This window comes from Mustela putorius, unplaced genomic scaffold (assembly GCF_011764305.1).
Source record: "Mustela putorius furo isolate JIRA1106 unplaced genomic scaffold, ASM1176430v1.1 tig00001075_pilon_pilon_pilon, whole genome shotgun sequence".
Taxonomy (NCBI): Eukaryota; Metazoa; Chordata; class Mammalia; order Carnivora; family Mustelidae; genus Mustela; species Mustela putorius.
In genome coordinates this window covers 3372638-3387078 of record NW_025421560.1, presented here as the reverse complement: position 1 = coordinate 3387078, position 14441 = coordinate 3372638, and the positions used below count along the sequence as shown (strand labels likewise).

Sequence of the window (14441 nt, the reverse complement as noted above, 5' to 3'; positions counted from 1 at the left end):
GGAGTGAGCGACCACACATTGGTCCAGGGCACTTTCCAGGCCAAGGGACAGCAGGTGCGGGCCACAGGTGAGTGGGCTCATCCTGCCTGGAAGTCAGCAACTGGCACGGAGTAAGGGCAGGGGGAGGGTCAGGGGAGTGAGTACCCTTCGCTCCCTCCTGGGGGTTATAGGAAAACTCGCGAGTTCAGTTTTGAACGGGTCATGTTTGGGATGGCCATCCTTTCACTGACACTGTCTGGTTTGCCTCCTCTTCACCCAGTCCTTGTGGAGCTGTGTGTATTACAGACAACCTACACGGCACTTGTGGCCTGTGACTAACACTGTCAATGGAATGTATGTTTAGCTGCTCTCACATGTGCCTCATAAAATTGTAAAATATAAAATTAAACTATAAAATATTAGTAATAATACTCTTTGCCTCCTCTTTTTAAATCCTCTTCTCATGGTGTTTCAGGTGTTCTGAATAACCTGTCTTGGTTTCCAGCTTTTCAAATACAAGTAAATACTTACTCGTGTATTACTCAGAAGTTGCACTTTCCTTCGCCACCTGACATTTCTGTCTTCCTTCTGGCCAAGTAAATCCACATTTTCCAGCTCCGCATCTGGTATGCCCCTCAGCCTTCCTTGCTTCCTTCTTGAAAGTTGTTCTTCCTCCGTAGCCTTTTTGCTGGCCCTCACCTGCCTAGCTCCTGCCTCTGGCCGAGCTTCGCATGCTCCGGTGTTGGTTCAAGGTTCTCCTTACGCGGGCATGGTCGTGCGTTTGTGACGGTGACACGTGTGTCTCCCCCTGGTGTCCTTGGGATGCTGACAGTGCAGCGACCTTGGATGAATGTTGACTGTATTTTGAATAAAGAACTAAATAGGATCCTGCATGTCTGTATTTTGTCCTCACAGAGGCTTGGGGAGATTGAAATGCATGCAGAGTATTGGTCAAGTCTTCCATGAGCTCAGTGGGTTTTAGTCAGTGGAAACCGCAGCACTGTCGGCGAGGTGCAGCCCCTCAGACGTTTGCAGATGGGCCGTTAGGCATGAACATCAAGGGAGCTCCTGACATTTTATTAAGTTTCCATCTGTCTGGTTTGCACGTTGATCTGTGTCACTTCCTTTGCCTTTCACTGTCTGTGGCCTGTGTGGTTCTGGAAGTCAGACCATTGTTGCCTGAAATCTGCAGGCTATGAAGATGGGACAGCCTGTGAATTCACAGGGAAGTTTAAACTATTATTATTTTCCTCCCCATTTTAAATTTTCCTGCCACTGCTCAGCGCTCGGCGGGGCCAAGAGCATCATGAGGGAAACTGTTGTCCACAAAGACCCGGAGGAAAACAGCCCTGTCGGAGGGCCCTGCTTTAGAAGCGGTTGGACGTGCACCAGAAGTGGGGGCTGGGAGAACACTCGTGACGTGTACAGCCTGGGGGGCTGTTCGCACACTGTGGTTGCGTGGCGGCTAGCATGGAGGGGCTCCGTCCACTAGCCCAGGCGCGGCTGTGAGGGGAACGTGGACCACAGCCACCTCGGAAATGGAAGCGAAGGAGCTGGGAGCATCTTTCTTCCTCGAGGAAATCGCTCATGCCAGCGCACCTGGGTCTGAGAAGGAAGGAGGAGCCCTGCTCCTGCAGAGCCCGTGAGAGCAGCTGGGCTCCTGTCCACTCGGTGGCATGGTCCACGTGCCCATGTGAAGACTTTTCCCACTTTCCTTCCAGAAACCAGTCCTGAAGCAAGCCCTTGTCACCGTGCTGCAGTGGTGTTTCAGTCACAACTTCAGCATCCGACTGTATGCCTTGGCTGCCCTGAAGAAGGTCTGGAGCATGTGTAAGGCGCTGCGTGTGGAAGAACTTGAGGCGTTGACGTCTGTCATTGAATCCAGTCTCAACCAAGTGGAAAACATGCCCGGAACAGGGTAAGCAAAGCTCGCACGCTTCCCCTTCCTTCCAGCAGCACACAGAGGGGATGGACAGGGGCCTCGACCTCGTTAGCTTCCCATTATTCCGTCGTGCTCTGACGGCAGAGCTCGGACCAGGCCCCGTGGGAGCAGGGCGCTCTTTGCTGTGTGGTTTCCTGACGGCTCTAATGTGGTCAGCTCCCTCACCACCTTCTTTGCTTTCTTATCCTTGGTCCTTGTTCTGTAAATAATCTTGTACACACCTTCAGATAGCTGTCTTCATATGGCTGACGGTTACCGTCCTCTCTTGTCAAAGAGGTGCTGAGGAGCAGAAGGGTCTGGCTTTAAAGACATGCTCTCAGCCCCACGGCTGGGCTAATTAAGGACGGAAGCTTTTTTCTTTTCCTTTTCTTAGAGACTGTCTTTATTTCCCAGAGCGAGTCCCACACAGATGCTCGCCGTTGAGCAGGTGCGCTGCTGTGCTGCGGATGGAGCAGGGAAGGCTGCTGGGCTCCCTGCTCCCGCCACACAAGGGCAGGCAGCATCTCCTAGTATCTGCAGGTATCAGCTGATTTCCCCGGCTGTCAGGGGGTTGCTCTTGTTTTACTTTTTTATTATTATTATTGATGACCACTATCCAGGAATGCCCAGATTTTTATAATTTTCAGAGACCCAGACACTGCCCATCAATATAAGAGGTTCCTTTCAGACCCTCAAAGCACTCACTAATTTTTATAAACAGATAAAGGTGAGAAGCAGTGTATGAAGCGTACGAAATAGTGTTTGGGAAACCAGTAACCTAGAGGGTCTCTGCTTGACCATCAAGGTAACAGGTGGCGTAAATGAGACTGTGAATCCTTATGAAGCTTTGTGTGGGGTTGGGATGGAGGATTCCGTGGCCACAACTACTACCTTCTAGCCCTTCTGCCTGCTTCTACTTTGAACACATCAGTTGAAAAGAGGCATTTAGGTGACTGGGTAGTCACCTAAATGAAGAGGTTTTGGTGGTTCAGGAGGAAGAGCCTCAATTCAGCAAATATAGATACTAAAATATAACTACATGGGCTACAACAGAGAAAAATCAAAGAGGAGAGTTAGGTGGGGGACATAGGATAGATTACAGGGAAGGGACACAAGTGCAGAGGAAGGGGCTGGACGCCTCTGATACATTGTGCACGGCTGGGTGTTTAGAAAGCCAACCCAAGCTCTGGCCCCAGCTAATCATTAAAATTAGTTGCTCACCGTGGCAGTGCCTAGAATCCCCACCCTTGCAGGTATGTTCCGGCAGCTGGAGTTCCTGATCTTGTCGGGCAACCCTGAACAACCTCTTGCTCCTTGGTGGGTGGGTGTGTACACACTGCAGCCCTTCAGTGGAAGGACGTATGGGGGAATTGAATCAATTTGACACACGAAGAGGCGTTGTCAGTTTATGGTTTGCTCGGTGCAAAAACCGTGATTTGTTTGGTGTTGCAGTGTTTTGGTTGGTGGTTGATGCTATTCAAAGTTCCTTGGTTGCTCTGTGTTGATTTCTGAAGACAGTTGGTTTGGCTCCTTTTTTATTAAGCAGTAAAACACCCTTTTACGCAATACCATTACTTCTAAAATCCTAGTACCGGGTAGGAGACATACCCAGTAAAAAAAAAAAAAAAAAGGACCCTGGGCATTAGACCATCGCTGCTCTTTGAACACACGGCAGAATCGCTCTGTGCAGGCTGAGTCCTGGGTCCTCGGTGGCAGGCCCCGTGGATGCCCTGGCCTCGTGTGGCTCCCAATCGCTTGAACAGGACAGCACGTAAAAAGTCCCCCAGTAAAGTAACTTAGATCGTGGCAGGTCCTCCAGTGGGAAAGTAAAGATTGTGGTGAGAAAGTGCACACTCTTTTCTAAGTAACAGAACCTGTGAGTACCCTATAAAGGATGGTGGGAAGGAGGCAGACAAGGCGTGGGGACGGTGATCTCTGGGCAGCGCCGAGGCAGGCGTGTGCGACTGAATGGGGCTGGTCTGGCCCGAGAGCCATGAGTGTGGGCAGTGGGACACCAGGGGGCTTAGGCTCCTGGGGAGCGAATGGTTTAAACTCAGGAATGACCTCACCTGGTTTGCTTTTGCCATTTTTTTAAAGTAAGAGGAGCAGATCAGAGGCTGGCCATAGATAATGGGAGAAAATCGTGTGTTACATGAGTGGGGTGCAGAGAAACAGATGGGTTTAAGGAAGTGAAATGAGAGCCTAAAAGCACCCACTGGATTTAGCGAGAGCCCAGTCAGCAGCCTCGCTGGTGGGGCCGACACAAATTAACGTGGCTTAGAAGTGGTGGGACGATATGCCACTGTTCAGTCCGGGGATGGGCTCATTGCTGTCTGTTCATGTCTTTTCTGTACCTGAATCTATGAAATACTTCATGTCTTTAGTTTAAAAAAAAAAAAAAAAACGCTGATGAAGAAGGTAAAACACAGGCAAGTCATAGATAATTCCCTCCAAACCTCCTCCGAGATGGTCAGCAAGAAGGTTGTGGATGTGTTGTCTGAGGAGGCTTTGCTTTCATTTGGTCACATCCGTTGTTTTCCCTCAGGGTTCCCGGCTAGGAAGTCGGGCGGCGCAGAAGGGTGTCAGACCCAGGCCAGACCGTCTCCTGCCCCCGGTCCCCGTCCCTCCTGCGCCCAGAGGGGTTTCTCTCCTGAGGGGTTTTCTTCCGCAGCCGCCTGCTGCTCCCTTGCTCTCCCTCTCACGCCGACCCGAAGGCACTGTCGGGCACTGTTGCACATGGCTTCCTTTGTCAGATGGGACAGATGGCCCTTTGAGCAGGCTCTGGAGCAGCGCCGGGACAGTTCAGGGAGCGGGATCCAGAGCACACGCTGGGTACCCGGTGTGTCCCTTGAACAGAGACCCCTGCGGCAAGGGGACAGGCGGGTAGGTGGTAGGAGGCGCCAGAGGTGAAGGCTCCCTTCCTCACCACAGTGCTGCGGAGGCTCCATGGTCAGGCACAGAGTGGGGGGGCGCTGACGGGTAAGGGAGGCTCAGCGGCCATCATGGGAGAACTGTCTTGTAGGAAAATGCCCCAAAATTGCTACTTCGCTTTGGGCTGTTGATCATGATTTTAAACTGACACCTGCCAGTGGTGCTCTGTAGTTTTCATCCCTACAGCCTTTGCTTTTTAGTGGCAGGTGTGTTGGGACTTCACAGCCTGCTCTGGTTTGGGAATGCTGGTTCAGTTGGGCTGTGTGTCATGGATCTTCGGAGAAGATAGGTGTTTACTGCTGGATGGAGACCTGAAGACTCCATGCCAGATGTCTTACATGTGCTCTTTCAGAATGCTTTCTCCCTGAGCCTGGAAGCCGTCTGTCCCACAGGCCGTCGGTGCCCGCGGATGGCCTGTCTGCTTCCCATCGCCTCTGACAGAGCACCGGCCTCTGCACCGTCTGCTGGAGGGTTTGCTCCTCGTTGTCCAGCTGTGAAACAGTCCTCTCATTGTCTTGGACTTGCATTCAAAATGTCAAATTCAGTGTCCATTTTTAAAGTATGTTGATCTTGGAGGGAAGGGTGTATAAGTCTTCAGATAAAATTCACAAAATTTTCCATTCCTTCCAAACTCTGCAGTACCTTTATGTGATTATCTAGTTGATTCCGCGTCATCTCACTTGTCTGTACCTCATACCATACGTTTCACCCTCAGGAACGCCAAGAAGAATTGGCAGCGCATCCAAGAGCATTTCTTTTTTGCCCGTTTCCACCCAGTTCGGGATTACTGTCTGGAGGTGAGTGGAGCGTCCTTTGTAAATTCTTGACTCTGTCTTTAATCGCAGCGCCTCCTTTCTGCCACAGTTCTTGGAAAATTACAATTAAGCGATTTTTTTTCCTCTTACAACATCACCTTCACGTTGTAAAGTTCTAAGTTTAATTTTGTTCCTTCGTGCAACGACTTGCGTTTCCCTCATAAAGGGTGGAAATGGGCGAGTCATTGTCACTTTCTGTTTCTCAGGCCGTCTGGCTTGTAAACCCTGGAAGGGGGATATTTAACTCTAAACAGAAATCTGTTCTGACATTAAAAGGGAGTGAATGAGAACATTTGTGCAGGGGAGATTTTGTCGTAATGAAGCCCGTTGCTAATGAAAGCGAAACGATTTGTTCTTTTGATACTGGCAGTGTTTCGGTTCTGGGCGACAAGAAAATCTTGTAGGTCATGGCACACCAGCACCTCATAGCCCAGGGTGTTCGTGTAATTTTAAGAACCATAAACATGTTTAGTACAATTAGCATGAAAATTAATATACCAATTATTAGGATTGTGTGAATCGTATCACTTTCTTTCTTTTTAGATTCTAAATGTAAGGTTCTGCCTTTGCATTTAAAACACATGACCTGGGACCTTTCCACAGGAACTTTAGCCTGCCGTGCAGGCGCGATCCGGGGGGGTCAGTTACTCAGAAACTGGCCTTTTAAAAGAATATCAGTCTTGTATTGTGAGGTATTTGCTACAGAAGGTCCTGCTTTACTGGAAAAATGCAGGATTTTATTTTTCAGGTATTTTAACGTGCTCAGTTGTCTTCTTCTGCACCCGGAATGCATTGTTGGGCACCTTTCTGAAGGCCTCGGAATAGGTCTCTAGGGTCAGGTCAGCCCCTCCTGTTCCGTCCTGCAGCAGAACTAAGTCCGTTCTTCCCCTTTGGCTTCATCTCTGTCCCCGACGCCGCACGTCCCCCTTCGGGGTGTTTCCTCCTCCATCAGCGACAGGAGCTGTGGCTGCACGTGGTGGTAGCGTGACGGCCTGGGAGGACCCTGCCTTGCTCTGCATTTGCACCGGGCCGTTCCGGCCCCGTCCGCATCGCGTGCCGGTCGTCACGTGGAGCCCGTGTGCACAAAGCCAGTCTTTACTGCCGAGGCCATTGGGAGGACATGTGCCTCATCACGCGTTTTCTGTGTCGTTTTTAAATCGCCTGTTACTTGTGCTTCTGTTCTGTGAGCGCCTTTTCACCTGCGCTGACTTCCTCTCTGGTTCCATTTTGGTTTGTAGGTAAGAAAAGGCCAGGATTGCCTGCATAGTAACTGGGCGTTTACCATGCCCAGCGGCATCACACTCTGGTTTACACAGCCTCAAGGGGCTCTTTAACCTGATCCTATCCTCTTAACCAATGAGGAGGTTGAAGCCAAGGGAGGCTAAGTGGTCTAGCTGACATCACAGCTAATACACAGTTGGGACAACGTTCAGATTCAAATTTGTCTAATGGTAGCCAGAGGAAAGATTTGACATCAGAAGAACTGAACCTTGATTGTCTGTGGAGGAGTTCAGGTTTTCAGCAAAGGGCACTGATAAGTGTTGCCTGATGCTAACATTGATCAGTCCTAAAACACTTCTTGTTTTTCTCAGGAGTGCGGTGGTTTATTACATACGGTGAGAAACACCCAAGTAGATCTGCCTGCCCTCAAGCATTTCCTAAGTTAACCTCCCAATGGCTTAGAAAAGATGGGAAATGTGGACAGACAGCTCCTCCCAGATATAAATGAACGTATATAAGATGGCCACTGTGATAGTTTGGGAGAATAGATCAGTAAGAGTAAATAAGTTGTACTTTAAACATGTTACCATGTATTTCTTTGTTATTTTTAAGGGGAAAAAATTTAAATTTTACAATTCTCTTTTCAGACCATATTTTACAACCTTCCACGCCTTTCAGGCCTGGTTGAAGAAGAATGGATTGCCATTGGTAAATTTACCAGATTCACAGACATCCCCTCAGATGCAGGATTTCAGTGGTACCTTTCACCGACTCACCTCTGTGAATTGAAGCCGGGTGACTGGGCTCAGCAGGACGTAGGTAAAGAAGTGTTTCCTTTTTCTCCCCTTGTTAACTTGGTTAGCCTTACTCGTTTCAGTCCTTGAAAACAGAGAGGTGATCGTACCACTTCTCACTGATGTGCTGAAGTCTGTTCCTCCTCCACTTAGAGGAAAGACTGTGAAAAATGGTGCTATAACTTTGGTATTTTTAATTGCTTGGCTTCACTATAAAAAGCCAAGGAGAGCCTAATCTGCTTTATTACATAAAGCTAGTAACTTTGCTTTTCCTTGAAATATTACTGTTAATTAAAAAGGGTCCGATTATGAAATCTCATGTCTTGGCCCATTTAGGAGTAAAGCAGAGCTTTCGATTCTCGTCCCCCGCGGGTCTGGTGGGACCTGCTCGTCTGTTCGGCCTTCTTTCTCCTGTTTCTGCACCTTCTGTGGCATTGCTCCCCTTCGCCTTTCTGAAGGACCCACATTTCCGTCAGCTGCTCACCTCCTCCCCATCCCCCGCACAATCCAGTGACCCCTGGAAAACCAAGGACCGGGTCTCCCGCCCGTTCTGGAAACCACAACGAGTGTTAATGGTTGTGGAGCAGCGGGCTCCCATTCTCCTCGCCGCGGCCACTCCTTTGGTCCTCGTTCTGGCTCTCCCTGACCCAGAACCACCGAGAATCTTTCAGAAAATCAGAAACGGTCTTTGTCTCCTTCATAGAGCCTAAGTGGGCGCTCTTCTCTAAGCACACCTGCCCTGTATGGCACATTGATCTAGCTTCTTGCTGTCCTGATTTTCCTCCTCCATCTGACCTGTCTCCTCTTTAGGAGTTCGTCTTTGTCCTGTATACTTGTAGTGCTCTAAAATTTTAATGTTTTCAAGAATTCTTTGGACAACTTGTGTAAAGTAGAGATACTTGGTTCCCCCCCTCCCCACACATACTTAGATTTTAATTCAGTGTGTGTAGAGGAAAGTTCTGGAAAAGTGCCTTTTTTAAATCAAATACTCCGGATGGTTCACTAATACATTTTAAGACATAATCACCTTAAATTTATTTATTCCTTCAGTCAAGACTTCTTGCCTCCTCTGTGCTGACAGAAGGCCAAGTCCCTGCCCTTAGGCAGCTTATACTCATTTCTGCACAGGAGGTACCATAGACACAAAGCGGGATGGAGGTAGTGACAGAGGATCAAAGAGCACTTTCTCAGGAGCCGACACTGAGTAGGACCTCGGTGAAGCGAGAGCAGTTGAGCGAATATCTGGAGGGAGAGCTTTCCCAAAACAGAGGACCTCAAACAGGGAGATCCGGGGACTGAAGGTGGTGACCAAGCTGCTTCATCAGTGTGGTGGGGACGGCCCCAGTGGGGCGGGCTGAGCAGAGACAGAGGAGAGAGGACGACAGCACACATGGGCAGCTGGTTTGCGTTGGGTTGCAGAGCGGAGCTGAGAAACAGATGTCTCTCGGGTGGGGAAAAGGCTGAGGGGGTCTCTGTTTTGTTTGGTGGAAAAAGGAGGGAGTGTTGCAGTGCTGTCTTTATGGGAAGACTTCAGCGTTAGTATCCCCTGGATGTTTTCACTGGCCTGGTTTCCTCATTCTGTGTGCTGTCCCTGAGCTTTTGTGTTCATTTCCCCAACTTGAAACCACCACCTACATAATGTAACTTCTCATCTTTCTCTCTGGCCTCTTTCCTGAGCCTGCTGGACATTGCACAGATACCCAGAAACTCTTGAAATTCAACATATTCGAACTGGATTTCCCTTGCTGCCCACACTTGCCTCCTCTATAACCCCTTCTGTCAGTGGTGCCACTCGGTCACCAGAGAAGTCATTCTCCTGTGCTGTATTCATGTCACCAAATTGGGGTGATTCTGCCTCCCAGATCTGGCTGCTTCTGCTCTTGCCTGGACTTAATTTCGACTGTCTTTGTCTTTGCTGGGACTGGCACAAAGGCCCCAACTTATCCTCACCTCACTTTGACGAGGGTTTTTCCTAAAACACAAAACCAGCACTGTTATCCTCCTTTTTAAAACCCTTTAATGGCTCCTACCTGCAGAGTAAGTTCTTTATCATTCCATACAAGTCTTTTATGATCTTTTTATGTTCTGGACCATCATGTTCCATCCACGGCACACTGTGAGCTACAGCAGAGTTCTGCCACTGCCCGGGTCATGGTCCTCCTATGCCCTGTGCACATGCACACCTGTCCCTACGGTCTGCACTGCCCTCCCACACAAGCTGTTTGCACACTCCTCCCTGAGCCTTCCTGGGTCTCTCTGCCCGTCCCTCCCTCCCACAGACATGGCATCCCTCGCTACAGCCCCGTGTTCTGGTATTTGCATGTCTCGTCTGTCCAGGTAAGCTCTGTGCTCCCCAGCGGCTCAGTCAGCAGTCTGGGGTAGAGCCGTTGAGGAACAGCCTGGAAGGGTAGTCTCGGTCCTATGCTACAGATCAGAATGCTGCATCAGACAGGTTAATAACATTCTGCATACTCGTAGCATTGGTTAAGGGATAATTGCCTCAGAGAGCATCATCATTTTTCTATCAGTTGATCATTTTATTTTTAACATAAAATGTGTTGTTTCAGGGGCACAAGTCTGATTCATCAGTCTTACACATATTACTCATTTGAGGGAAATTCCCCTAAGTACCTGTAAAATAATTTAGGATAAAGACTGTGTATGTTTGTTTTCAGGAATACACTGTTGTGTATAAGATACACCATTACTTTATGGACCTTTAAGAAAAAAATGCTAAAATCATACCAAACTAGGTCTGAGATGCTTCCCGTTTTGGATATGCTAAAATGCAGACAAAAGCACATACTCTGTTTTCATGAAATGTTGTAGTATATTAGTTGTTAGAGTTGAATTTTGAAATTTAAAATTACTATTGAAGGGGCGTTTGCATGGCTCAGTCGGTTGAGTGTCTGCCTTCAGCTCGGGTCATGATTTCAGGGCCCTGGGATCAAGCTCTGCATCAGGCTCCTTGCTTAGTGGGGAGCCTGCTTCTCCCTCTCCCTGCTGCTCCCCCCTGCTCATGCTCTCGCTGTCAAGTGAATAAATAAAATCTTTAAAAAAACATTTTAATTACTTTTGAAAATAGCAGTCATGTCTGAATTCAAGTCCAGTTTTTCTGTTAATGAATCTCATTCTGAACTATCATTTTTAACTCTTAACTCTGTGTGTATGTGAATAAATAAATAGATTTTCATATATGGGATTATTTCCTTTTCCTTCTCAGGTTCTCACTTGGGCGAAGCAGATAGCCAGTCTGAGTGGACGGATGTTCAGAAGAAGATTATCCCCTGGAAAAATAATGCTCCAGATTTAGATCTGGAGCTAGTATTTCAGGATCGAGTTGCCAAGCTTGGAAAGTCAATTAGCAGACTGATTGTAGTGGCCTCGCTCATTGATAAACCAACTAATTTAGGAGGTAAAATTACAGTTTTCCAGGGGGCTTGCTTAAAATCTTTAGATCCTAAAAACTTGTATTGAGTCCATTGCCATTTTGCCCAATTTGCTCGTTTAACCCTGCTGGGGAGCATCAGGGGGATCCGTGGCCAAAGAGAGCCTGGGGGAGGACTGCCACCAGGAACCATTATCCTTTGCGCGCAGGACTGTGCCGGACCTGCGAGGTGTTCGGGGCCTCGGCCCTCGTGCTGGGCAGCCTGCAGTGCGTCAGAGACAAGCAGTTCCAAGGCCTCAGCGTCTCCGCAGAGCAGTGGCTGCCTTTAGTGGAGGTGAGTAGAAAGTAATTTGTTAGTAAAACGCTGATTTGCTGAAATCTTCTGTGGTTCTCTGTCTTCAAGTATTAGTCCTTTTGCACTACTTTATATTGTAGCTTAAACTAACACTCAAAGTAAAATATACCCTCCCTGTTCCCCCATTCCTTTTATTATCTTTCACTTTGTTGTATTTTTGGAATTTTTTTTTTTTAAGATTTTATTTATTTATTTGAGAGAGATTGAAAGAACCAATGGGAGCAAGAGAGGGAGAAGCAGACTCCTCACTGAGCAGGAAGCCCAGAATGGGGCTCCATCCCAGGACCCTGGGATCATGACCTGAACTGAAGGCAGACGCTTAACCGACTGAGCCACCCAGGCACCCCCAGAATTCTTTTCTGTAAAATATATCCTGTTGCAACTCAGGAATACTTTTAATAAATATATTTGATGTTGGGGAGGTTTTTTCTTCTTAAATTTTTTATTTCTTAAAGATTTTACTTATTTACTTGACAGAGAGAGCAAGGGAGGTAACACAAGCAGGGGGAGTGGGAAAGGGAGAAGCAGGCTTCCTGCTGAGCAGGGAGCCTGATGTCGGGCTTGATCCCAGGACCCTGAGATCATGAGCTGAGCTGAAGGCAGATGCTTAATGACTGAGCCACCCAGCTATAATTATAATTCCTATTCCTTGTAAAAAGACTTAGTCTCATAGAAGTTTTTTTGAAACTGATTTTACTCCAAGTAAGGCTGTAAATGAATAATTTATTATTCTGCTCTTGTTAAACTCACTTTAAGGTAAAACCACCTCAGCTCATCGATTTTCTGCAACAGAAAAAAACAGAAGGTTACACTGTCATTGGTGTAGAACAAACTGCGAAGAGTGTAGACCTGACTCAGTACAGCTTTCCGGAGAGATCTCTGCTCTTGTTGGGGTGAGAAGATTCGTTTGAGTCTCAGCCTAGAAAAAACTTTAGGAAATCTAACAGTTCACCAACACTCCTGATGTTACACCCACCTCAAGGGTTTTGACTTGTAATGTATATGGAAAAACCCCTAGTTTTTGTTTTATTTCACCTCTTTGGGATGATCGGGTGAACCCAGATTGACCCATAAATCTGTGTTACTTATTTCCCTGGTGCCACAGACTTCACTTTTTATTTTGTTAACCTGACTGAGGGACATTCAGGATATTGGAGAGGAAAAAATGTGTTTATTACAAGAAAACTAACCTTTCTTTTTCCATTTTTCTTCACCAGAAATGAACGTGAGGGAATTCCGGCAAATCTAATCCAACAATTGGATGTTTGTGTGGAAATTCCTCAGCAGGGCATTATCCGCTCGCTGAACGTCCACGTGAGTGGGGCTCTGCTCATCTGGGAGTACACCAGACAGCAGCTGCTCCGGCATGGGGGTGCCGAGTCATGAACTTTGTGCCTTATCTGAGATCAGTTATCGGTGCTCTTGAAACCTTGTTTTAAAAACTGTACTAATGAAATCAACTCAAAAATTTACCAGGATAATTTGTATTCCTTTTTCTTGCCAAATTAATGCCAAAACTTTTTCATGTGCCTTAAATATATGACTATGTTTACCCCTTAAATAAATATTTTTAGCTAAATTGCATTGCTTCTTTAATAAAATATTTTAAGCAGTTGTGGAAATAAAACAGTGTATTTTAAGAAGAGAATTTCTTTCAGAAATGTGGACCGTGACAGGAGTAAGGCAGAATTTCAGCAGCTGTCACCTGCCAACACCACACACTTCCCTTTCCAGGAGCCGTGGTGGGGTGGAAGCAGAAGTCCTGCCCAAGGGGAGAGGAGACCCACCTGGCCAGCTGTTGAGCAAGCTTCCCTTTCCATGATGCTCAAATAATAGGTTTGAATTTCCTTTTAAAACCACGGAATAGGCCATTATCATTCATATGAAGTTTTTTGGAAAACTTCCCTACACTCCCTTTGCTCAGAGAGTTCAGATAAGGTTAGTAATGGTCTGTATTCTGAAAGACGTCAACATCAACCCAAAGACAGTGAATTATTCTTACGTGTCATCACCAAGAGGAAGAATGGAGCCGAGTCAGTCTAATTTACTATTTCTGTTGTCCTGAGGATGTTTTTGTTTGATATTGAGAAGACTTCAGTATTGAATGGGGACCATTTATCCCCTTCTAGCAATGAACTTCAATCATGTGTGGGTCCTTTTTAATAATACTTGAATTTAAGGGCGCCTGGGTGGCTCAGTTGGTTGGGTGAATGCCTTCGGCTCAGGTCATGATCCTGGAGTCCCAGGATCTGGTCCCGCATCAGGCTCCCTGCTTGGCAGGGAGTCTGCTTCTCCCTCTGACCCTCTCCCTTCCCTTCTCATGTTCTCTCTCTCAAGTGAATAAATGAAATCTTAAAAAAAAATGATAATAATACTTGAATTTCAGAATCTGTTGCCAGTATTTTTTTTCTTCTGTAGCTTTAATAGTTTTTGTTCTGCAGAAGAGTTGCAAAGATAGTGCATAGTCTGCCCCCAAACCCCTCCAGTTAGGATCTTACAGAACCGTGGACCCATAGCAGAACTAGGAAATGAACATTGGTAACGGTGCTGTTCGCTAAGCTGCAGACCACCACTCTGACCTCCACTGGGATTTCTCGTTCTGTTCCAGGACGCTGCATCACGTTAGGTGGTCAGGTCTCCTCAGTCTCTTATGATCTCTGACAGCGTCTCAGTCTTTCCTTGTCTTTGCTGACTTTGACACTTTTGGGAAGTACTGGATAGGTATTTTGTGAACATCTCATGATCTGGGTTTGTCTGGTGTTTTCTCGTGATCGGGATGAGAGCTGGATTTTTGGGAGGACCCCACAGTGCTGACGCGCGCCCTTGTCATCACATCTCAGTGTGAGCTCCTCCCGATTGTCTCAAAGGCACCGTTCACCTCGTTCTTCTCAGTGAAGTTCTGCTTTTCGCTCTCCGTGCTCTGTCTGTGAGAAGCTGGGTCACTACGCCTTGCCCACACTCCAGGTAGAATATAAGCTTCACCTCTTGGAGGGAGGATGACCAGACACGGGGGGCAGCTGTTGAAACTGCAACGGTA

At 47.3% G+C, this 14441-nt stretch overlaps 1 protein-coding gene across 3 annotated transcripts in view; it reads left to right on the top strand.

Annotated features, from left to right (window-relative positions):
• Positions 1-12983, top strand: part of TARBP1 (TAR (HIV-1) RNA binding protein 1) — an 81476-nt gene extending 68493 nt beyond the window's left edge. For all 3 annotated transcript variants that reach the window (XM_045087262.1, XM_013048558.2, XM_045087263.1), the window contains exons 24-30: positions 1701-1897; positions 5547-5628; positions 7515-7686; positions 10885-11076; positions 11259-11383; positions 12161-12297; positions 12622-12983. In XM_045087262.1, the coding sequence (XP_044943197.1) occupies positions 1701-1897; positions 5547-5628; positions 7515-7686; positions 10885-11076; positions 11259-11383; positions 12161-12297; positions 12622-12790 (1074 nt within the window). In that variant the 3' untranslated portion in view covers positions 12791-12983. The remainder of the gene's footprint in view (positions 1-1700; positions 1898-5546; positions 5629-7514; positions 7687-10884; positions 11077-11258; positions 11384-12160; positions 12298-12621) is intronic.
• Positions 12984-14441: the final 1458 nt, after the last annotated feature.